This window comes from Oncorhynchus keta, chromosome 25, assembly GCF_023373465.1.
Source record: "Oncorhynchus keta strain PuntledgeMale-10-30-2019 chromosome 25, Oket_V2, whole genome shotgun sequence".
Lineage (NCBI taxonomy): Eukaryota > Metazoa > Chordata > Actinopteri > Salmoniformes > Salmonidae > Oncorhynchus > Oncorhynchus keta.
This window is the reverse complement of record NC_068445.1, coordinates 36,052,358-36,075,428: the sequence shown is the minus strand read 5'-3', so window position 1 is coordinate 36,075,428 and position 23,071 is coordinate 36,052,358. Positions and strand designations below refer to the sequence as shown.

General features: G+C 43.9%; 1 protein-coding gene across 3 annotated transcripts in view; it reads right to left on the bottom strand.

Moving 5' to 3' along the window:
* Positions 1-12,010: 12,010 nt before the first annotated feature.
* The window catches only part of LOC118374014 (scavenger receptor class F member 2-like), a 33,753-nt gene continuing 22,692 nt past the window's right edge, over positions 12,011-23,071 (bottom strand). For 2 of the 3 annotated variants that reach the window (XM_052479154.1, XM_052479156.1), the window contains exons 11-12: positions 18,867-19,025; positions 12,011-17,399 (exon numbers count right to left, since the gene is read on the bottom strand). In XM_052479154.1, coding sequence (XP_052335114.1) covers positions 16,165-17,399; positions 18,867-19,025 — 1,394 coding nt within the window. In that variant the 3' untranslated portion in view covers positions 12,011-16,164. The remainder of the gene's footprint in view (positions 17,400-18,866; positions 19,026-23,071) is intronic. The other variant, XM_052479155.1, reaches the window with a different exon arrangement.

Genomic DNA, 23,071 nt, shown 5'->3' with positions numbered 1-23,071 from the left:
CTGAAGAACCCTTTTGGAATTGTTTTTTCTAAGAGTAAAATGGGCCAAGATCCAAGTTCTGTTTAGACGGGCAGTCAACTTGTGGTTGTAGTTCCCACGTATTTTATTCGCCCCCAAACGTTTAAACTGCCAAACCTAGAAGATATTCTGCATGGTTCTTTTGTTTTTCTTAATGCTGTTGCTGACAATTTGCACAAGAAGCTTTGATCATCTGAATAAAGAGAGAACAAATATTTTCATATTTCTCTAAACAATGTTTCACTTTGGATGGAATCACAACTCAGTCCAAAACCCCAACAATTTAAACAGGAATGTTTCAGTACGTAGAAAAAAAGTCATTGTCTAATTTCAACTAAAGAATGGTATTTTAACTGGCTGATTACAAGAAAAGACTTAGAACACAATCTGCACACTTACTAGTACAAAAACATTGTGGTTGAAAGTTAGATTGCGCATGTCATTCTCAAAGCCACTGACAACATGCCAATATGCCTTCTCATTCCTTTCTGTCTCATAGGGCATGTTGAGGGAGAGCAACTGTGCGACAGATGTTGCAATTCTAGGCTGAGAACCTCCACCATCTGCAAGTTACACGACAGTAAGTTCTACTCAGGGCCATGTATTTACATGTAACTTCATGGCTCTGTTTCTACTCTGACAGACAGTTCTATAGCATTATAACATTCAGTAAGTTCTACAACATTCTAACATTCAGTAAGTTCTACAACATTCTAACATTCAGTAAGTTCTACAACATTCTAACATTCAGTAAGTTCGACAACATGCTAACATTCAGTAAGTTCGACAACATTCTAACATTCAGTAAGTTCGACAACACTTTAACATTCAGTCAGTTCTACAACATTCTAACATTCAGTAAGTTCTATAACATTCAATTATTCAATAAGTTTTAGAACATTCTAACATTCAGTAAGTTATATAACGTTCTAACATGCTGACCAGACCGGACACGTCGCGTGCGCGAGTGTCGTAAAATACATTTAGAAATCCATGTTATTCAATTATTGCACCCGCGCCAACGAGCGCCTGCGATGCCAAGGGCTAAAATAGAACTCCTTTCTATTTCTGACGCAGATCGCGCTGAAAGTCCTGCCTCTCCCATCTCCTCATTGGTTTATAGAAGCAGGTACCCACGTGCCATCTCCTAATTGGTTATACCCACGTGGGTGATTGAAAGACGAACTGTTTTGCCGGTCGTTGTGGTAATACTATGAAAGCTTAGATGCCAATCACCATATAAGTTCAAAGATGAAAAAGCCTGGAAGGAGGAGAGATGACTAGAAACGATTCGGTTGGCCGTTTTATGTGTGGATTAATTGTCGGAGTAGAGGACCTTGTGCATTTCAGGTAAAATAACAACTCAATGTTTATATCCCAGGACAAATTAGCTAGCAAGTGCAAGCTAACTGTCACGGTTTTCATATGGTGAAGGAGAGTCGGACCAAACTGCAGCGTGTCGATTGCGATCCATGTTTATTTAGACAAACGTAAACACGAATAAACACGAACACTACAAAACAATAAACAAAACGAAAACCGAAAACAGCCTATACATGTGTCAACTAACATCGAACAAGGACATCAAGACACACAGGACAATCACCCACAATACAACCAAAGAATATGGCTGCCTAAATATGGTTCCCAATCAGAGACAACGATAAACACCTGCCTCTGATTGAGAACCACTTCAGACAGCCATAGACTTTCCTAGAACACCCCACTAAGCTACAACCCCACTAAGCTACACACCACATACAAAAACCCATGTCACACCCTGGCCTGACCAAATACATGAAGAAAAACACAAAATACATCGACCAGGGCGTGACAGAACCCCCCTAAGGTGCGGACTCCCGAACGCACCTCAAAACAATAGGGAGGGTCCGGGAGGGCGTCTGTCCATGGTGGCGGCTCCGGGGCGGGACGTGGACCCCACTCAGTCAATGTCTCAGTCCCTTCTCCTTGCGTCCCTGGATTGTCCACCCTCGCCGCCGACCATGGCCTAGTAGTCCTCACCCAGAACCCCACTGGACTGAGGAGCAGATCGGGACTGAAGGGCAGCTCGGGACTGAGGGAAAGCTCGGGAGTGAGAGAAAGCTCGGGAGTGAGAGAAAGCTCGGGAGTGAGCTCGGGAGTGAAGCTCGGGAGGGAGTGAGAGGAAGCTCAGGAGTGAGAGGAAGCTCAGGAGTGAGAGGAAGCTCAGGAGTGAGAGGAAGCTCAGGCAGGTTGATGGATCTACCAGATCCTGGCTGGCTGGTGGTTCCGGCAGATCCTGGCTGACTGGCAGATCCTGGCTGACTGGCGGATCCTGGCTGACTAGCGGATCTGACAGATCCTGGCTGACTGGCGGATCCTGGCTGACTGGCGGATCCTGTCTGACTGGCAGATCCTGGCTGACTGGTGGATCCTGGCTGACTGGCAGTTCTGGCGGATCCTGGCAGACTGGCGAATTCTGGCAGACTGGCGGATCCTGGCCGACTGGCGGATCCTGGCCGACTGGCAGTTCTGGCGGATCCTGGCTGACTGGCGGATCCTGGCAGACTGGCGGATCCTGGCAGACTGGCGGATCCTGGCAGACTGGCGGATCCTGGCCGACTGGCGGATCCTGGCCGACTGGCAGTTCTGGCGGCATTGAGCAGACTGGCGGCGCTGGGCAGACTGGCGGCACTGGTGGCGCTGGGCAGACTGGCGGCGCTGGGCATACTGGCGGCGCTGGGCAGACTGGTGGCGCTGGGCAGACTGAAAGATCTGGCTGCTCCATGCTGACTGTCGGCTCTGGCTGCTCCACGCTGACTGGCGGCTCTGGCTGCTCCATGTGGGCTGACAGCTCTGGCGGCTTCTTACAGACTGGCAGCTCCTTGCAGACTGACAGCTCCTTACAGACTGACAGCTCTGGCTGCTCTATGCAGGCTGACAGCTCTGGCTGCTCCATGTAGACTGGCTGCTCTATGCAGGCTGACAGCTCCTTACAGACTGACAGCTCCTTGCAGACTGACAGCTCCTTGCAGACTGGCAGCTCCTTGCAGACTGGCAGCTCCTTGCAGACTGACAGCTCCTTGAAGACTGACAGCTCCTTGCAGAATGGCAGCTCCTTGCAGACTGACAGCTCCTTGCAGACTGACAGCTCCTTGCAGACTGACAGCTCTGGCTGCTTCATGCAGACTGACAGCTCCTTGCAGACTGGCAGCTCCTTGCAGACTGGCAGCTCCTTGCAGACTGGCAGCTCCTTGCAGACTGACAGCTCCTTGCAGAGACTTGCAGACTGGCAGCTCCTTGCAGACTGACAGCTCCTTGCAGACTGACAGCTCTGGCTGCTTCATGCAGACTGACAGCTCTGGCTGCTCCATGTAGACTGACAGCTCTGACTGCTCCATGCAGGCTGGCAGCTCTGACTGCTTCATGCAGACTGACAGCTCTGGCTGCTTCATGCAGACTGGCAGCTCCTTGCAGACTGACAGCTCTGACTGCGCCATGCAGGCTGACAGCTCTGACTGCTCCTTGCAGGCTGACAGCTCTGACTGCTCCGAACAGACAGGAGACTCCGGCAGCAGCGCCGGACAGGCGGGAGACTCCGGCAACAGCAGCACCGGACAGGCGGGAGACTCCGGCAACAGCAGCACCAGACAGGCGGGAGACTCCGGTAGCGCAGGAGAGGAGAAAGGCTCAGACAGCGCAGGAGACTCCGGCAGCAGCGCCGGACAGGCGGGAGACTCCGGCAGCAGCGCTGAACAGGCGGGAGGCTCCGGCAGCGCAGGAGAGGCGAGGCGCACTGTAGGCCTGATGCGTGGTGCTGGCACTAGTGGTACTGCGCCGAGGACACGCACAGGAAGCCTGGTGCGGGGAGCTGCTACCGGAGGGCTGGGGTGTGGAGGTGGTACTGGATAGACCGGATCGTGCAGGCGCACTGGAGCTCTTGAGCACCGAGCCTGCCCAACCTTACCTGGCTCGATGCCCACTCTAGCCCGGCCGATACGAGGAGTAGGAGTATACCGCACCGGGCTATGCCTGCCCGGTCTCTCTAGCCCCCTGGTAACCACAGGAAGTTGGCTCAGGTCTCCTACCTGGCGTAGCCATACTCCCTGTGAGCCTCCCCCCAATAAATTTTTGGGTCTGACTCTTGTGCTTCCATCCGCTCTGGCGTGCTAGCTCCTCATAATGCCGCCTCTCTGCTTTTGCTGCCTCCAGCTCGGCTTTGGGGTTGACAATTATCTCCAGGCTGTTCCCAGGGTCCTTTCCCGCCTAGAATCTCCTCCCAAGTCCATTTCTTTGCAGCCTCTCCCACTGCAGCTCTCCTGTGGCTCCTGCCTGTTGACACGCTGCTTGGTCCGTTTGTGGTGGGTGATTCTGTCACGGTTTTCATATGGTGAAGGAGAGTCGGATCAAACTGCAGCATGTCGATTGCGGTCCATGTTTATTTAGACAAACGTAAACACGACTAAACACGAACACTACAAACCAATAAACGAAACGAAAACCGAAAACAGCCTATACATGTGTCAACTAACATCGAACAAGGACATCAAGACACTCAGGACAATCACCCACAATACAACCAAAGAATATGGCTGCCTAAATATGGTTCCCAATCAGAGACAACGATAAACACCTGCCTCTGATTGAGAACCACTTCAGACAGCCATAGACTTTCCTAGAACACCCCACTAAGCTACACACCACATACAAAAACCCATGTCACACCCTGGCCTGACCAAATACATGAAGAAAAACACAAAATACTTTGAACAGGGCGTGACACTAACTAGCTAAATTGCCATACATGTTTAATGCTTTTCGACCTGTCCCCAAATTAATGTAATTGGTTCAGAGTTTGTTTTGATAATTTAACCTGCGTGTTGTGATCACGTTTGGTTTCGGGGGACAAAATTAATTCATGCACGATGGCGCACGTGCGCAGCCGGTTTGGGTTCTGTATTACTGTCACACCCTGATCTGTTTCCCCTGTCTCGTGCTTGTCTCCGCCCCCCAACAGGTGTCTCCCATTTGTTCCCATTATCCCCTGTGTATTTATACCGGTGGTTTCTGTTTGTCTGTTGCCAGTTCGTCTTGTCAGGCCTACCAGAATGTTTTTCCATACTCCTGTTTGTCTAGTCCTCCCGGTTCCAACCTTTTCTGTCTGCCCTGAGCCCACCTGCCATATCATTTTGCCTGCCCTGACCCCTAGCCTGCCTGCTGACCTGCACCCATCTGACTCTGACCTGGTTTACAAACTTCTGCCATCTGTCCTTGACCTGGCCCTTGTCTATTAATAAATATCAGAGACTCTAACCACCTGCCTCCTGTGTCTACATTTGGGTCTTGTCCTGTGTCTACTAATGTTCAGTAAGTTCTATAACATTCTAACACTAATTAAGTGCTAGATAACATTCTACTCGGTCAGTTCTATAACCTTCTAACATTCAGTAAGTTATATAACCTAACATTCAGTAAATTGTATAACATTTCAACATTCAGTAAGTTTTCTAACGTTCATTAAGTTGTATAACATTCTACTTTGTCAGTTCTTTAATATTCTACTCTTTCAGTTCTATAACATTCTAACGTTCAGTAAGTTGAATAACATTCCACTCTGCCAGTTCTAGATAACATCCTACTCTGTCAGTTTGATAACATTCTACTCGGCCAGATCTATAACATTTTAGTCTGTCAGTTCTATAACATTCTACTCAGTCAGTTCTATAACATTCTACGCTGTGTGTTCAATAACATCCTACTCAGTCAGTTTAATAACATTCTTCTTTGTCAGTTCTATAATGTTCTACTCTATCAGTTCTGTAACGTTCTATTCTGTCAGTTCTGTAACACTCTACTGTGCCAGTTCTATAGCAGTCTACAATGTCAGTTTAACATTCTACACTGTCAGTTCTACAACATTCTACTCGGTCAGTTCTATGACATTCTACTCGGTCAGTTCTATAACATTCTACACTGTCAGTTTTATAACATTCAACACTGTCAGTTCTATAACGTTCTACTCTCAGTTCTATAACATTCTACACTGTCAGTTCTATAACATTCAACACTGTCAGTTCTATAACATTCTACTCGGTCAGTTCTATAACATTCTACACTGTCAGTTCTATAACATTCTACACTGTCAGTTCTATAACATTCTACACTGTCAGTTCTATAACATTCTACACTGTCAGTTCTATAACATTCCACTCTGTCAGTTCTATAACATTCTACACTGTCATTTCTATAACATTCTACACTGTCAGTTCTATAACATTCTACACTGTCAGTTCTATAACATTCTACACTGTCAGTTCTATAACATTCAACACTGTCAGTTCTATAACATTCTACTCTGTCAGTTCTATAACATTCAACACTGTCAGTTCTATAACATTCAACACTGTCAGTTCTATAACATTCTACTCTGTCAGTTCTATAACATTCAACACTGTCAGTTCTATAACATTCTACACTGTCAGTTCTATAACATTCAACACTGTCAGTTCTATAACATTCAACACTGTCAGTTCTATAACATTCAACACTGTCAGTTCTATAACATTCAACACTGTCAGTTCTATAACATTCTACTCTGTCAGTTCTATAACATTCAACACTGTCAGTTCTATAACATTCAACACTGTCAGTTCTATAACATTCTACTCTGTCAGTTCTATAACATTCAACACTGTCAGTTCTATAACATTCTACACTGTCAGTTCTATAACATTCAACACTGTCAGTTCTATAACATTCTACTCTGTCAGTTCTATAATAATAATAATAATAATAATAATATATGCCATTTAGCAGACGCTTTTATCCAAAGCGACTTACATTCAACACTGTCAGTTCTATAACATTCAACACTGTCAGTTCTATAACATTCTACTCTGTCAGTTCTATAACATTCAACACTGTCAGTTCTATAACATTCTACACTGTCAGTTCTATAACATTCAACACTGTCAGTTCTATAACATTCAACACTGTCAGTTCTATAACATTCCACTCGGTCAGTTCTATAACATTCTGCTCGGTCAGTTCTATAACATTCTACTCGGTCAGTTCTATAACATTCTACAGGGTCAGTTCTAACGCATTCTACTCAGTAAGTTCTATAACAGTTTAGTCTCAGTTCTATAACGTTCTACTTTGCCCTTTCTATAACGTTCTACTCCTTCAGTTCCATGGCCAGACAGTAAATACTTGAGTTTTCTTGCCACATGGACAGGTACAGTGAAATGCCTTTCTTATAAGCTCTTTTCCCAACAGTGCAGTAATCAATGTCAACATATAGTACTCTAAAATAAAGTATAACAAAAACACACATCGAAATAAGAAAAACATGGCATCAATATACAGGGTCAATTCCAAGAACACATTTACAATGTGCAGGGATACTGGAGTTGTAGGGGTAGATATGTATAGAGTTAACGTGACTAGGCATGAGGAGTAGCATCGGGAGTAGTAGAAAATATACACTACAAGTATGTGGACACATGCTTGATCATTCCAAAATCATGGGCATTAATATAGAGTTGGTCCTCCCTTTGCTGCTTTAACAGCCTCCACTCTTCTGCGAAGGTTTTCAACTAGATGTTGGAACATTGCTGCGGGGACATTCTTCCATTCAGCTATAAGATAATTAGTGAGATTGGGTATGCTTAGGGTTCTTGTCCTGCTGGAAGATGAAGCTCCGTTCATTCTCAAGTCTCTGGAAGACTGAAACAGGTTTCCCTCAAGAATTTCCCTGTATTTAGTGCCATCCATCATTCCTTCAATTCTGACCAGTTTCCCAAACATCCCTACAGCGTGATGCTGCCACTACCATGCTTCACTATGGGGATGGTGTCTTTGGGGTGATGCGAGGTGTTGAGTTGGTGCCAGACATAAAGTTTTCCTTGATGGCCAAAAAGCTCAATTTTAGTCTCGTCTGACCAGAGTACCTTCTTCCATATGTTTGGGAGTCTCCCACATGCCTTTTGGTGAACACCAAATGTGTTTGATTATTGGTTTTTTTAAGCAATGGCTTTTTTTCTGGCCACTCTTCCGTAAAGCCCAGCTCTGTGGAGTGTATGGCTTAAAGTGGTCCTATGGACAGATACTCCAATCTCAGCCGTGGAGCTTTGCATCTCCTTTAGGGTTATCTTTGGTCTCTTTGTTGCCTCTCTGATTAATGCCCTTTATGCCCTCCTTGCTTGGTCCGTGAGTTTTGATGGGCGGCCCTCTCTTGGCAGGTTTGTTGTGGTGCCCTATTATTTCCATTTTATTAATAATGGATTTAATGGATTTTACTTCTCCACAACTTTATCCCTGACTTATTTGGAGAGCTCCTTGCTCTTCATTGTGCTGCTTGCTTGGTGGTGCCCCTTGCTTAGAGTTGTTGCAGACTCTGGGGCCTTTCAGAAGAAGTATATATATATACTGAGATATACACTGCTCAAAAAAATAAAGGGAAAACTTAAACAACACAATGTAACTCCAAGTCAATCACACTTCTGTGAAATCAAACTGTCCACTGAGGAAGCAACACTGATTGACAATAAATTTCACACACTGTTGTGCAAATGGAGTAGACAACAGGTGGAAATTATAGGCAATTAGGAAGACACCCCCAATAAAGGAGTGGTTCTGCAGGTGATTACCACAGACCACTTCTCAGTTCCTATGCTTCCTGGCTGATGTTTTGGTCACTTTTGAATGCTGGCGGTGCTTTCACTCTAGTGGTAGCATGAGACGGAGTCGACAACCCACAGAAGTGGCTCAGGTAGTGCAGCTCATCCAGGATGATACATCAATGCGAGCTGTGGCAAGAAGGTTTGCTGTGTCTGTCAGTGTAGTGTCCAGAGCATGGAGGCGCTACCAGGAGACGTGGAGGAGGCCGTAGGAGGGCAAAACCAAGCAGCAGGACCGCTACCTCCACCTTTGTGCAAGGAGGAGCAGGAGGAGTACTGCCAGAGCCCTGCAAAATGACCTCCAGCAGGCCACAAATGTGCATGTGTTTGCTCAAACGGTCAGAAACAGACTCCATGAGGGTGGTATGAGGGCCCGACGTCCACAGGTGGGGGTTGTGCTTACCGCCTAACACCGTGCAGGATGTTTGGCATTTGCCAGAGAACACCAAGATTGGCAAATTCGCCACTGGCGCCCTGTGCTCTTCACAGATGAAAGCAGGTTCACACTGAGCACATGTGACAGACGTGACAGAGTCTGGAGACGCCGTGGAGAACGTTCTGCTGCCTGCAACATTCTCCAGCATGACCGGTTTGGCAGTGGGTCAGTCATGGTGTGGGGTGGCATTTCTTTGGGGGGCCGCACAGCCCTCCATGTGCTCGCCAGAGGTAGCCTGACTGCCATTAGGTACCGAGATGAGATCCTCAGACCCCTTGTGAAACCATATGCTGGTGCGGTTGGCCCTGGGTTCCTCCTAAAGCAAGACAATGCTAGACCTCATGTGGCTGGAGTGTGTCAGCAGTTCCTGCAAGAGGAAGGCATTGATGCTATGGACTGACCCGCCTGTTCCCCAGATCTGAATCCAATTGAGCACATCTGGGACATCATGTCTCGCTCCATCCACCAATGCCACGTTGCACCACAGACTGTCCAGGAGTTGGCGGATGCTTTAGTCCAGGTCTGGGAGAAGATCCCTCAGGAGACCATCCGCCACCTCATCAGGAGCATGCCCAGGCGTTGTAGGGAGGTCATACAGGCACGTGGAGGCCACACACACTACTGAGCCTCATTTTGACTTGTTTTAAGGACATTACATCAAAGTTGGATCAGCCTGTAGTGTGGTTTTCCACTTTAATTTTGAGTGTGACTCCAAATCCAGACCTCCATGGGTTGATACATTTGATTTCCTTTGATAATTTTTGTATTATTTTGTTGTCAGCACATTCAACTATGTAAAGAAAAAAGTATTTAATAAGAATATTTAATTCATTCAGATCTAGTATGTGTTATTTTAGTGTTCCCTTTATTTTTTTGAGCAGTGTATATACTGAGATCATGTGACACTTAGATTGCACACAGGTTGACTTTATTTAAGTAACTTCTGAAGGTAATTGGTTGCACCAGATCTTATTTGGGGGCTTCATAGCAAATGGGGTCAATACAAACGCACACACAACTTTTCATTTTTTTTAACAGTTTTTGAAACAAGTAATTTTTTTAAATTTCACTTCACCAATTTGGAACATTTTGTGTATGTCCATTACATAAAATCCAAATAAAAATCCTTTTAAATTACAGGTTGTAATGCAACAAAATAGTTAAAACGCAGGTTGATGAATACTTTTGCAAGGCACTGTACACCAAACTCCATAATATACAGTTGAAGTCAGAAGATTACATACACTTAGACATTAAAACTCGTTTTTCAACCACTCCACAACTTTCTTGTTGACAAACTACAGTTTTGACAAGTTGGTTAGAACATCAACAAAATAGGAATAACACCAAGGGGGATGAATACTTTAGCAAGGCACTGTATATAACGTGATTATATGTGAGTGTGTGTAGTCAGTATGAATGTGTGTGCGTCTTATGTGTGTGTGTGAGCAAATGAAGTGTTTGTGTGTGTGTGTTTGAGTTTCTTTGTGAGTGACTGAGTGTGCATAGAGTAAGTACAAAAAATATGGGTGGCTGGGCCTTCCTTTCACACCAGCTGACGTACTGTAGAGTTCCTGGATGGCAGGGAGCTCGGCTCTGATGTACTGGACTGTCCGCATCAGCCTCTGTAGCACCATTCCATTGAGGGCGATGAAGTTGCCATACCAAGCAGTAATGCAGCCAGTCAAGATGCTGTCAATGGTGAAGCTGTAGAACTATTTGAGGAAAATCTTTTCAACTCCTGAGAGGGAGGATACGCTGTCGTGCCTTCTTCATGACTGTGTGCTTGTGAGTGGAGGGACAGTTGAGAGTTAACTCTTTGGGATGTGGTGAGTTAGTATGACTTTAGCCCTGTTTATACCTGGTTTTAACATGCAGATCTTGTCCACATTCTTATTGTCCCCCATTTTTAGAGGATTAAAAGACAAATTGTGATCAGATCTTATAAGTGTAAACAGACAAGATCAGACTAGGTTAAGATTAGGATAAGATCAGGATGAAGGACACATGTTAGTGGCAGGTATGAACAGGGTTTGTATGTGGTAGGTTGTGGAGAGAGGGCCTATTCTAGAAAGGTCATTACATTAAAAAAACAGTGTAGAAAATCCATGTGTCAGTCAAGACAAATTAAACTGCTGTTTTTTTTGGTTCCGTCTGGGGTATGAATGGATCAGACTCTCTCTTTGAAGTCACAGTGTGGTCTGAAGCTGCGGTCGACCTCTGTGTCATGTCTTGACTGTGCCCTAGTTCGCAGTCTATGAGCTTTGGGGGGGGCTTTGTTTAGTCTGTTACTCACACACACACACACACACACACACACACGTTAAAAAACATGTAAGTGGAGCAACATGTCAGGCCCAAGTCAACAGCCCAGTCTTCTGGATTCAATTACACGACTGCATGATCCATCCATACACTCCTCTACACAGCCTTCTGCCTCAGTCCCAGCAAAATCCCTCTCACCTCCAAAAGAATACAAATATGCAACGTTTGATTCATTAACTCTAGGCCCTAAACACAGAGTTCCCACTGTTATCCCCATGAAAGAGGCCCTTGTCCCCCCCCCAGGAGGAGCGCAGCAGTGGGCCTAATGGCTATTTCGGCTCTTTAATGATCCAGTGTGAAAAAGCCTCTGGATCCTCTTCGTCTTCAGGCGAGCGGTGGCCAGGAGTCACCGGAAACTGTAAAATATCCTTTATTGCTGCAGGGATGGATGGTTTCTAGGCTACAGATGGGGGAAGGAGCTATATGGCTGGTTCTGAAATCAACACATGAGGGCAGCTGTGAGATGTTTGTGTCATGGGAATGGAAAGTGATACTCTTTTCACACACAAAAGGTTGACTGAGGTATATGTTCACAGATTAATGTGAGAGGTGAGAATTTACACATAGCCACTACATGTATCGCTTTTATTTCAAAGTAAATTACTAAACAAAAAACACATTTTTGAAGACAAACAACTGAAAATCTAATCAGACAAACAGAATGACGAGTTACAACCGTATCGCTGATAATGTTTCTGCAGCGTTGAGGCCCTGCTTACAAATATGTACTGTAGCCTGTGAAAGCAGGCAAAGGCCAGTCAGTCAGATATACAAATATTTGTTTCCTGCTTGCTTAAAATGGCACTTTATAAATCACACAACTTGTATGGTTTCAGTTACATTTACTTAATAACAGTGGTGACACAATAATACATGTCCTGTACAATACTTTGAAGTTTTGATATTTGATATTTCCTAAGGACAAAAGGATTAAGAAAAGTTGATAAGATAAAAGAGAGAAGGCTATAGGTTTCCATATAATTTCACTCTGCTTCATAAAGTTTACAGAGAAAGGGGAAATGTCAAGCCAAGGAAGTACTCATACTGTGGCTGCAGAGACCCTGACTTAAAGACATCAAACGTAACATGAAAGCCAGTTCATTGACACATACAGAGTAAAGTAGCAAAACAATTTATATAAGCACAGCTTAAACACATATACAATTATACTTTCACATGAAGAAAAAAATAACTGATAAAAGAGGAGACTGGTTGTATCGTTGAAACCCACATTTAAAAAAAATGGAAACAAGCAATAACAAATGTGTAGGAATCATAAGCACTCAAATAGCTTTTCAAACTGTGAAAGTGAAATGTAAGTTTGAATCCATAGCATAAACCACTGTCACTTATGTACTATAGTATGCACATGTTATTTTATATGAATATGTTTTATTCATATCCCATACGCTCTAGTTCTGTGAGCTTCCTCTTGCAATGTAGTTACTATCATATGCATAAAAACACACAACTATATTACTGTAGCTATCCCCCTAGAGTCTATTGATGCACCGGTGCATCAATCTAATTACCACAGTAAAACAAATCTCCATCAAGATCCTTCAGTTTAAGCTAGAGATATCCGTTCTTGCATGGGCTGTGTCTCAGCCCACCACATCCGCCTATGGCGGCCTTCCTCTTCTGTGGTGGAAGGTGGCTACAGGTGGCTACAGTGGTGTTTGTCAGACCATGAGACATCCCGAAAATCGGAATTCTCATGAAAACTGCTGTAGAGTCCACTCTATGGATATATGAGACTCCCACGAACACGATGGGGTCTCCGTTTTGCTCTACGAACACGATGGGGGTCTCCGTTTTGCTCTACGAACACAATGGGGGTCTCCGTTTTGCTCTACGACCCCCACGGGACTCATCTGAATGTAACCGGTACCAGTTTTTAATGAATGGAAGTATGGAGGTAGTTGTGTGACTACCCAAAAAAGGGGTTAAATATGTGTAAAAAATATATATTTTATATATTTCCTGAGCTTTCTTACATCTCAAAGATATAGAACAGACACTATAAAACCTTAATCAATTTTTTCCATTTATGAATGTGTTATTGAATGTGTTTCTATGGGATTTGGTACTAAAGGCCAAATTCTATTTTTCATCAAATACAAATACCTAAAATTCTAAATCAAATAGCTAAATGAGCTAAATGGTATGACCATTAAAACAATTCCATGTCAACTTATCCTATTGCAGCTGGTTGCCTTCTAATTGTACATTCTACTCGTGAGCTGAATTTGAACAAGCTTGTTGAGTAAATGTACAAATGTACATTTGCTCAAAACCACACCCATCATCATATTTCCCATGTCTTAGACTGATTACAGTAAGACACAATACATTCCTTTGGGTCTAGGATAGGGTGATAATTAGATAATTAGCTTCAATTAAATATATATTTGTTTACCTTTATTTAACTAGGCAAGTCAGTGGGTTAACTGCCTTGTTCAGGGGCAGAACAACAGATGTTTCCCTTGTCAGCTCTGGGATTTGATCCAGCAACCTTTCGGTTACTGGCCCCATGCTCTAACTACTAGGCTACCTGCCGCCCCAATTAGCTGGCTTTGATAAACTAATTTACCACACTTCAAGTTGGGACAAAGTAAACTTGGCATAAAACCAATATAACATGTCTAGACTAAGTCATGCAATAGTGAATTAAACCACAGGAAGTTAATGACTGAAGTATCAAACAGTTTGTGTTGTATTTCTTCTGCTACGTAATATTTCCCAGTAATAATGAATGGTACCATCAGACATTAGTGGTGTAATCTCTTGGCAAAATAGCAGAAAAGTCATGCACAACAACGTTGCATGTGAAATGATAAATAATGGTAATTCTTCTGAAAGTCTTAAATTATCTTGAGGTGTAAGACAAGGATGTTCTTTATTGCTTTTCTATTTATTATCGCAATTGAAATACTTGCTATAGCGAGTGTTCCACTATACCATGCCTTTATAAATCAGAGAAGATGTAGCTACTTAGGGCCTTCCACAGAATAGTAATGCACTAATGTATCTGAGCAGCAGAAAAGGGAGGTATCAGTTCACAACCAAAAGTTGTTTGTCTGACCAGACTGACTTATAGGGAAACTTCCACAATGCCACAATGCCTTCAACCTTAATAGACAACATTGTGATAAGACCAGATGACTAATCCATCATTACATTTTTTAAATGTTTTATTGAACTAGGCAAGTCAGTTAAGAACAAATTCTTATTTACAATGACAGCCTACACCGGACAAACCCGGACGAAGCTGGGCCAATTGTGCACCGCCCTATGGGACTCTAAATCACGGCCAGTTGTGATACAGCCTGTAGTCACGCCTCTAGCACTGTAGCCATTGTTTCATGCCCTTTATGAAACATTATGCAAGGATGTTCTTTATTACTTCTTGATACGGAGTGTTGCTTACCCCTATGTGGGTGAGATTGAAGGAAGGATTTGGAAAGAACCTAAAAGTATGGCATTTACACTAGCTAGCTATTCGATAAGCACAAGGAAAAAATAGCTTAGCATTTTTTTTGCTGGTTTTACTTCTAAAAAGAGAGCATATCCAAAAGTTGCTCTTATTTTATGTGGAAAATGTATTACACTGCTCTGAAAACTCACCAAACTATTCCTGAGATATTTACTTATTAGAAACTATTTGAATATCAAACTCACAAAAATGATAACACAATAAAATGTGTTAATTGTGATGGAAATTGTAATAGAGACATTTTGAACCAGATTTGTTTTTTTATGAAGATGACACCCCCACACATGTGATGATATTGAAAAATTGCAGAATGTCCTCTCAAAGGGGACAACAGGACCTAACACAGTGTATGGCCTTAGAGATACAGACCAAAAAACAAATAACAATTAGAGGACAAAAAAGAATTGCAGTCTCACGAGGCCATAGCTCTGTTAGGAGAAGAATGACAACGTAATGCTTCCTTAACAGTTCGCTTGAGTTCAAAAAGCTAATTTGTTTGCCAACAAACCATGACTGACAAAATTGTGAAAGAATGTACTCTCTGAAGACACTAAAAAATTAAAATGGTTTGTATTCGGTATTACGCAACATATTGACAACAAAAAAGGACGACAAAAAGAGGCCAACAACTCCGTTATGGAGTGTAACTGGCTAATTTAAATCAAACTGAAAAATAATGTACTTGTATTCTCAGTACCATGGTTCAACTTAGCCTTACTTCACCTCACTTACATTGCATACATTTGATTGCATCACACAGAATATTGAGTAAAAAAGGTTTTAAATTATAATGATACAATGATGAGATTCTTACATGAATATTTAGTTGTGAGCATTGGAGAAACATGGAGGAAATTAAATACGATTGCTTGCCACTGTCAGCACTCTCCCCCAGTTATGTTTGGCGTTGTAGTGGAAAACGGATACATCGCAGGTTTATGAAAAGAGTCCATGAATTTACTTTCAACTTCAGTCAATGTAATACTAGTATGGTATACAGTTCAATAGATTACAAACCCACTCCCACACCAATGAGAAGAACCACAGTTTAAAAACACGTTCCACTTACTTTCCGCTGATTCTGGACACACAGCACACACACTCGCAAAAATAATACACTCCTTTGATGAACAACCACCATGTCCTTTTGCATGTCTCCTTTGGAAGAAGTCATTCATTCACCATTGTCACCATTGTCCTGTCTGTGAGAAACAATTTTAAAAAACGTTCTATTTGACGATCTGCGGTGGCATAATCGCTGTCTTTGTCGGTGTCTTAGTTTCCAGAGTAGTATCCAAAGTCCCGTCCTTGCCTTTCTTTCGGGGAGGCTTTTTGATGGGGGTCTTCTTTAGCGTGGGGTCCCCCGCACAACCCTCTACCACTCTAGAGCCGTTCAAGTCCTGCTTGTCCGGGCTCTTGGGGGCGACCTCGGGGGTAGCTGGGTCCTCAACACCCACCATCTTCTGGAGGCTGGTGGTGGTAGGCAGCAGAGGCTTGTTGGAGCCCTGGTGGCCTGGTGTGGGAGCGGTGGTCCGTTTGGCCTTTTGCGGAGGGGTGGGCTTTTCCCGGTCTCCTCGGCCCCGGAGGATCGGGGTGGACAGGCCGTTGGTCTTTACCAGGCCTGTGCCCTCGTTCCGGGTGATGCTCTGAGTCTTCTCCTTGAGCTGTGCGGCCAGGAGTGTGGCGGCCTCTGAGTTCATGTGTGGGTGGATTACTTTGGGGCTCTTGGGCGCCTCCTTGGGGATCTCCACAGCGGCTGCCTTCTTATCGGAGTTGTGGAAGTTGCCGATCTTCTTTAGAGCGTTTTGCACCACCCCATTGATGTGCTCCATGTGGTTCATGTTCTCTCTGGACCTCCCCACCCAGTGGGCCTTGTGTTTGCTCTGGGAGCCATTGACCACCGTCCCCTTTTCCTCTCGCTTGCTCTTCTCCTTGGAATTCTCCTTCAGCCTCTGCCTCTCTTCGCTCTTGGCTGAGCTGTTGCTGGAGCTCCTGGTTGTCTTCACCTTGGGAAATGTTAGCCCCTTGTCCCCCTGGTTTGGCTTCTCCACCTGGAGAGTGGTACCCCCGTTGTTCCCATGGATCCACGACACCTTGGGTTTGGTGGAGGGGTCCGGCGGGCGTGGTTTGGTCCTGGTCTTTCCCCCCGGGGATGGTGGTTTCCTTTTACCCTTGACCTCGATGGTGACCATGCTGTCGCCCCCATCTTCTTCCTCCTTGGAATTCTTGGAGAGGTGTGCAATGCGGGCATAAAGGGCCCCAATGGCTGACTCAGAACTGCTGGTGGAGCCCTCGCTGTCTGAGGACTTGAGGGGCGCTTCACTCCCCTCCTGGGGTTTGTAGGTGGTGGCGCTGGTGTCTTTTAGGGAGGTATACCCACCTGTATCATCCTCACTGTGGAAGGCTGCTGCTGGCATCTCAGCAAGAGGGGGACTGCCCTTCACCTTATTCTCATTCAGCGACTCTATAGGACAGGAAGAGAGAACATGGATGAGAGTCAGGTTTAGATTGGATGGTAATGGTGGTCATACATAGGTGGTCAGGAAATACAGTATGACTGCATCATCAGGGATAAAGGATGTGAGGCATGTTTACAGTATTTAGAATGTGTGGTCATTATAAATACTCTAGAACATACTGTATGATACAGTATCTCTTATTACTCATTTGAAAATCTCTCTCGATATTGAGACCTCTTATTAATCTCTCTCTCTCTCTCTCTCTCTCTCTCTCTCTCTCTCTCTCTCTCTCTCTCTCTCTCTCTCTCTCTCTCTCTCTCTCTCTCTCTCTCTCTCTCTCTCTCTCTCTCTCTCTCTCTCTCTCTCTCTCTCTCTCTCTCTCTCAAAAAAAAACAGTCACTTTCAAGCTAGGCATTCAAAGCTAATTGAGGTAAGACAGTAATTCTGCTCATACATTACACATGTATGAATTACACATTGACACATCCAGCCCAAAGCGGGAGGTTTAAATACTTACTTGGTCGCCAAAGTACCAGAGTACCGGTCTTTAACTAAAATTGTTTCTGGGAAATCTAACTTTCCAAACAATACAAAAAACTGGTGGGCATGGAAATTTTCCAACAAACTGCAAGGAGTGAGTCATGAATTGCACATGTGCCATTTTCTAAATTTACCATTACATTTCCTGTTCATGCTTTTGCACCCACACTGTAAAAAACAAATATAACTAATTCCTTGAGCATTATTCTGTCAGGAAAAGAAATTGAGCTAATGTATGAACGTTTGTTCAGTCAACAAATTTTCTCACTTGTATAAGAACTATAAGAATAAAATAAAAAACGTATGTTTCCCTTTGGAAGGTTACACTGTACTTCGGATCAGCTATGCTGAAATGTTGAGCAAACTCACAATCCTATTGCAGCTGGTTGCCTTACAATTGTACATTAAACCAACACATACTACCCGAAGTGAGCTGAATTTAAACAAGCTTGTTGAGTAAATTTACAAATGTATGTTTGCTCAAAACCACTTCCATCATCATATTTTCCAGCATTCTCTATTGTAGGTAATAATTTGAACTTTATTTTTTTATTATTAAAAAAATGACACATGGGGGAAGGAACTGGGCTCAATCATTTACATTTAAGTCATTTAATGGCACACGATAAGGAGAACTTACTATCCTATTCATCTAATTAGCTTTCCAGAGGTGTGTGACTCACAGTGCCCTTGTGACAAACAAATCCCACTCCAAGAGAGTGTTAGTACGTGTGAGTGTGCATGCATCCGTCCGTGCCTACATGTGTTTATTTGTGAAGTTGACGTGTCCAATCAAATCACAGTGTTTGTTTTTCTGTCCAGATCACTTCATGGGGTTTCACATTGTTTAGACGGGGCCACCTTCACTGTGTGTGTGTGCATGCGTCCGTGCTCGTGAGGGAGTGTTTGCTTGTGCGTGCGTAATTACTCACCTTCATGGGGAACACAGTACACAGGGCCATCATCACTGGGTTCCTCTTCGAAAGAATCAAAGGACTCCTGGGAGGACCAGGAGGAGGGGCTGGGCAGCTCGGCTACAGAGGGGGGCTCGATGAAGCTGCAGTTGAATGTGTTCTCAGGGTGGTGGGCTACTGGAGGGGTTAGGACACAGAGAAACAGGGTCAGAGAAGGAGGGGGAAGGGAATGGGACTACCTAACAAGAACAACAGATGGAGATGTGGGGTTTGTTGGGGTTGTAATGAAAGATAAAGGATGGCTTGAGACACAGTTATGTTTGAAAAGATATAAAACTGTTGTGTGATGACGTAAATGATCAAGTCTTTGATTTGTGGATGTGCATTGGACATTTTAATATCTATTATTTGAACAAAAGCATTTACTGAGAAATTAGCTAGCGATTTTTCCTAAATGTAGTCCCTCCCTCCCCCTCCCTCCCTCCCTCCCTCCCTCCCTCCCTCCCTCCATGTTGGTGTGTTCTGTTGACCCTTCAGTCTGAGGACAGCTGTGATCTGTTTGGGACGCCTGTGGTTGCTCTTCTCCTATCCCCATCTGGCAGTGGACTAACTGACTGTGTGTGACTGGGCGTTAACTGGACACTGACCACATCAGATTCGTCTACATACAGCCCCCCTCCACCCGATGACACATGAGCCCATCCATTTGTTCTCCGCTGACGCTAAGCTAACCCTAAACCATGTTTCGGCTGAAAGATCCCCACTAACTACCCTGAGTCTCTATGTATTGGATTTGATTTATTTGACAGTTTGAAACACAATTCCGCCACACAAGCAGATTTACTGCATGTAAAATCATCGAGGAAGAACCAATAAAGTTTTACAACATATTTCCATTTTGGTCCTTATTGTGGTATAAGATATGGTTGTGGCATGGACGTCATCTTTCAAACTGTAAAACAACTGACTTCTAGTAACAACAACATGGCCAGGTGTAGTACAGCTACAACTAAATGACTAGCAGGAGATGTGTCAACACAAGGGCAGCAGAATTCTATTACTATCACAACGCTAGTGAAATCAGGGGACTTTATTGGTGGGAATTTCCACTGACAGCTGAGCTTATTATAAGGATATCCAGCAGACTGCACAGTCTAGGTTTGAATACTTCGGATATTGTTCCTGGAAAAATTGCAATACTACTGTACAATGGTGACTGTATGATCATATTAAAGGAACGTGACTTGATGTAGATTACATTGGTTGGATTGTAGCAATGGCAGTAAGTTACAAAACAATATACTGTAAACAATACCCACCCAGATATTTATCCAGGAAAATAACTTCATAGCTGCTTTTCTTCAAGACAAAAAAATATTTTGCTCAAATTCAATGAAGGCCATACATACATCTGACTGTCTTTATGAGTGGTTTGCACTTTCTCTATTGTAGCAGCCCTTCTGTGATATACTAAAGAGAACAGACAATACCCATCCAATGTGGGTAGCAGAGTGGCCCTAAACTCATTGACTAACTAACCAAATGCTGTACTAGACTATAGCAGACAGACAGTACTGGTGCAGAGGCCATTTGGTATAGCATAGGACGGGGGGAGGCAACGAGGTGGTCGGGGGGGGTCGGAACATAATTATAATTTGTACATTGCAAATTTACCACAACTAAGCCCAAAAAGAGGTTGCATTTAAAAATAAGTAATTTCCTACCCTGGTTACATTGAGACGCGATCACATATATCTATTTTATTATCGGGAATACTTTTCTAAAAAAATGTTTAAAAAAAATCTGAATTCCTGGTGATTTTACAGTCTTCTTTTTTTTCTTTTTTACAAAAACTAAAATCATAGTTTTACTAAAAACTTTGGGGGTGTCGCCTGTTGCCGACCCCTGGTATACACTCTTAGAAAAAAGGGTTCCAAAAGGGTTTTTCGGCTGTCCCGTTGGGATAACGTATGAACCGATAAGTAGAACCCTTTTTGGTTCCGAGTAGAACCCTCTGTAGAAATAATACACGGTTCTTCAAAGAGTTCTCCTAAGGGGACAGCAGTAGAACCGTTTTAGGCTATTTTTAATTATATTTTTTCTATGAGTCTAGGGTCTATTGTAAAGTAACTAAGCATCCGTTATATTAACGCAACAGTAAACAAACAACTGCTGTCCTTGGATGTTCACACCAGACTAAATGTCCAGAGCCGCATTCATTCTTGATAGAGAGACAGGACGCCACTGAAAGCCCAAAGCCCTGCCTACACAGAGGCCAACGTTGGACAACCGTACCCCAGCTGCACAGTCCTATAATAGCTGCCTGTGAGGCCAACAACACTGGAGCAGGTGGTCCCACTCTACATCACTTTTCACAGGGAAGCATTCGGACATGTAACTGCATCCCAAACGGCACCCTATCCCCTATAAGGTACACCATTTTTTACCAGAGCCCACACACAGAGTGCCACGGAATGGGAATGGGGGAAGCCAGCTGAGCATCAGATAGCTAGCTATAGTATAGGGCATGGAATGACAAAGTCTAAGCAGTTTGGAGGTTTAATAAGTAGAGGAGTGGGATGGGGGAACGTTTACATATTGAGAAGCAGAGGAGCTATGCAAACGACAAAGCAAACATTTTCTTCCTCGTCATCCTCCCTCTGTTTCTCTTTCCTTTTATCTTGGGATGGGTGAGAGTTTGTGTATGAAGGAGCTAAATTACCTATGCAAAAACAGCACACATGATTTCTTCCTATTTCTCCCCTGTTCCTCTTTCCTTTTCCACATCTGTTGTAGTGTGTTGACCCCAGTGTGGATAAATCATAGGTCTGACACAGGTTGGGGTAAATTTGGCCACTTCCTGTTTTGAATCCAGTGGGCCTCCTGCGGAATGTTGCAGGGACTGAAGGAGCCCCTGGGAGGGTAGAGTTTCAAAACGCTGGCAGGCAGGCCACGCTTCTGTAGGCAGGCAACGAGGAAAGCAGAGCAGAGTAGCCTGGCTCTGGAGAGGGAGGGAGAGGCTGACCAGTTTATCCCCCTTATGAACAAGAGGAGAATCTATAAGCTTCAGTGGGAGAATGACTGTAAAATGAATTGGGTTGTCGTTTAATATCTCTGTGTTGTCATGTATTCTTGAATGCGAGGGAGGAAACTTAAGAGAGAATTGGTTTTGGCTTGGACCAAAAACTCTATTCTACTCTCTGAAATTCCCAAAGTGGTAGTTTGTTCTAGTTGATTGCAACCCAGGCATGGCATATGCTTTGTGTATACAAGAATGAAAGGGCTTGTTTGTTTGAAAGGAGGTCGGACGCTCTGACTTTTAACAAATGCAATTTCTAAAGCCTAGGGCCGATTGTTTATAAGTTACAGTAAACTTTGAGGGTGTTTAAAAAAAATACTGTTAATGTGCCATGACACAAGACAAGTCTCTGACAAAGACAATACTGTTCCAGTGTGTGTTTCTATGCAGGCGTGATGAAGACAGCTGTTAGCTGAACTAGTCCGCTGAAGAAGAGAAGAAGCACATGCTACTCATTGTGAAAGCGAGGAGAAGTGAAACAAGGTCACCACTGTTTAACTCCTTCATCACCACTGGTGTTTTAAAGGCCTTTAAAAGGTGTAATATTACTCCGTAGAGTGACTACAATGATGTCCACAAATAGGGCACTTCTCCAGCCCTTCAAAATGTACTATACTCAGACCATCCACACATTCAGAGGCAGATGTCCATGATTCAATTGATCTCCTACATAGCAGAGCCAATGCATCCTGGCCAACGCCAATTCAGAACATGGACTGTCTTAATATTCCAGAAGGCATCTGGGTAGAAAGGGAAGAGTTATTCAGTATGTAAGCCATGTGTAATGTCCTTAAAGCTGACCTGAGATGGGTCCTGACAGACAGACAATCCAAACCTCCCTCCCTCCCTCCACACACACACACACAGACACACAGACAGACAGACAGACAGACAGACAGGAGCTACTCTCCACATTACGAATAACACAGCAGCCTTTGATAAGGTATCACTCAACACCAATCAGACGTACCGGAGCACCACACCACTACACTGACCCTTTCTGTCTCAGCCTTCATCCCACTAGAAGAGGAGCTCAGGAGAGAGGAAGTGAGGGGTTGTAATAATATGAACACTTGGTATTTAAAGAGGTGCCAAGAATAATAAGGCCCACAACCATTGCATTCCTCTCAGATGTAACCCCAAA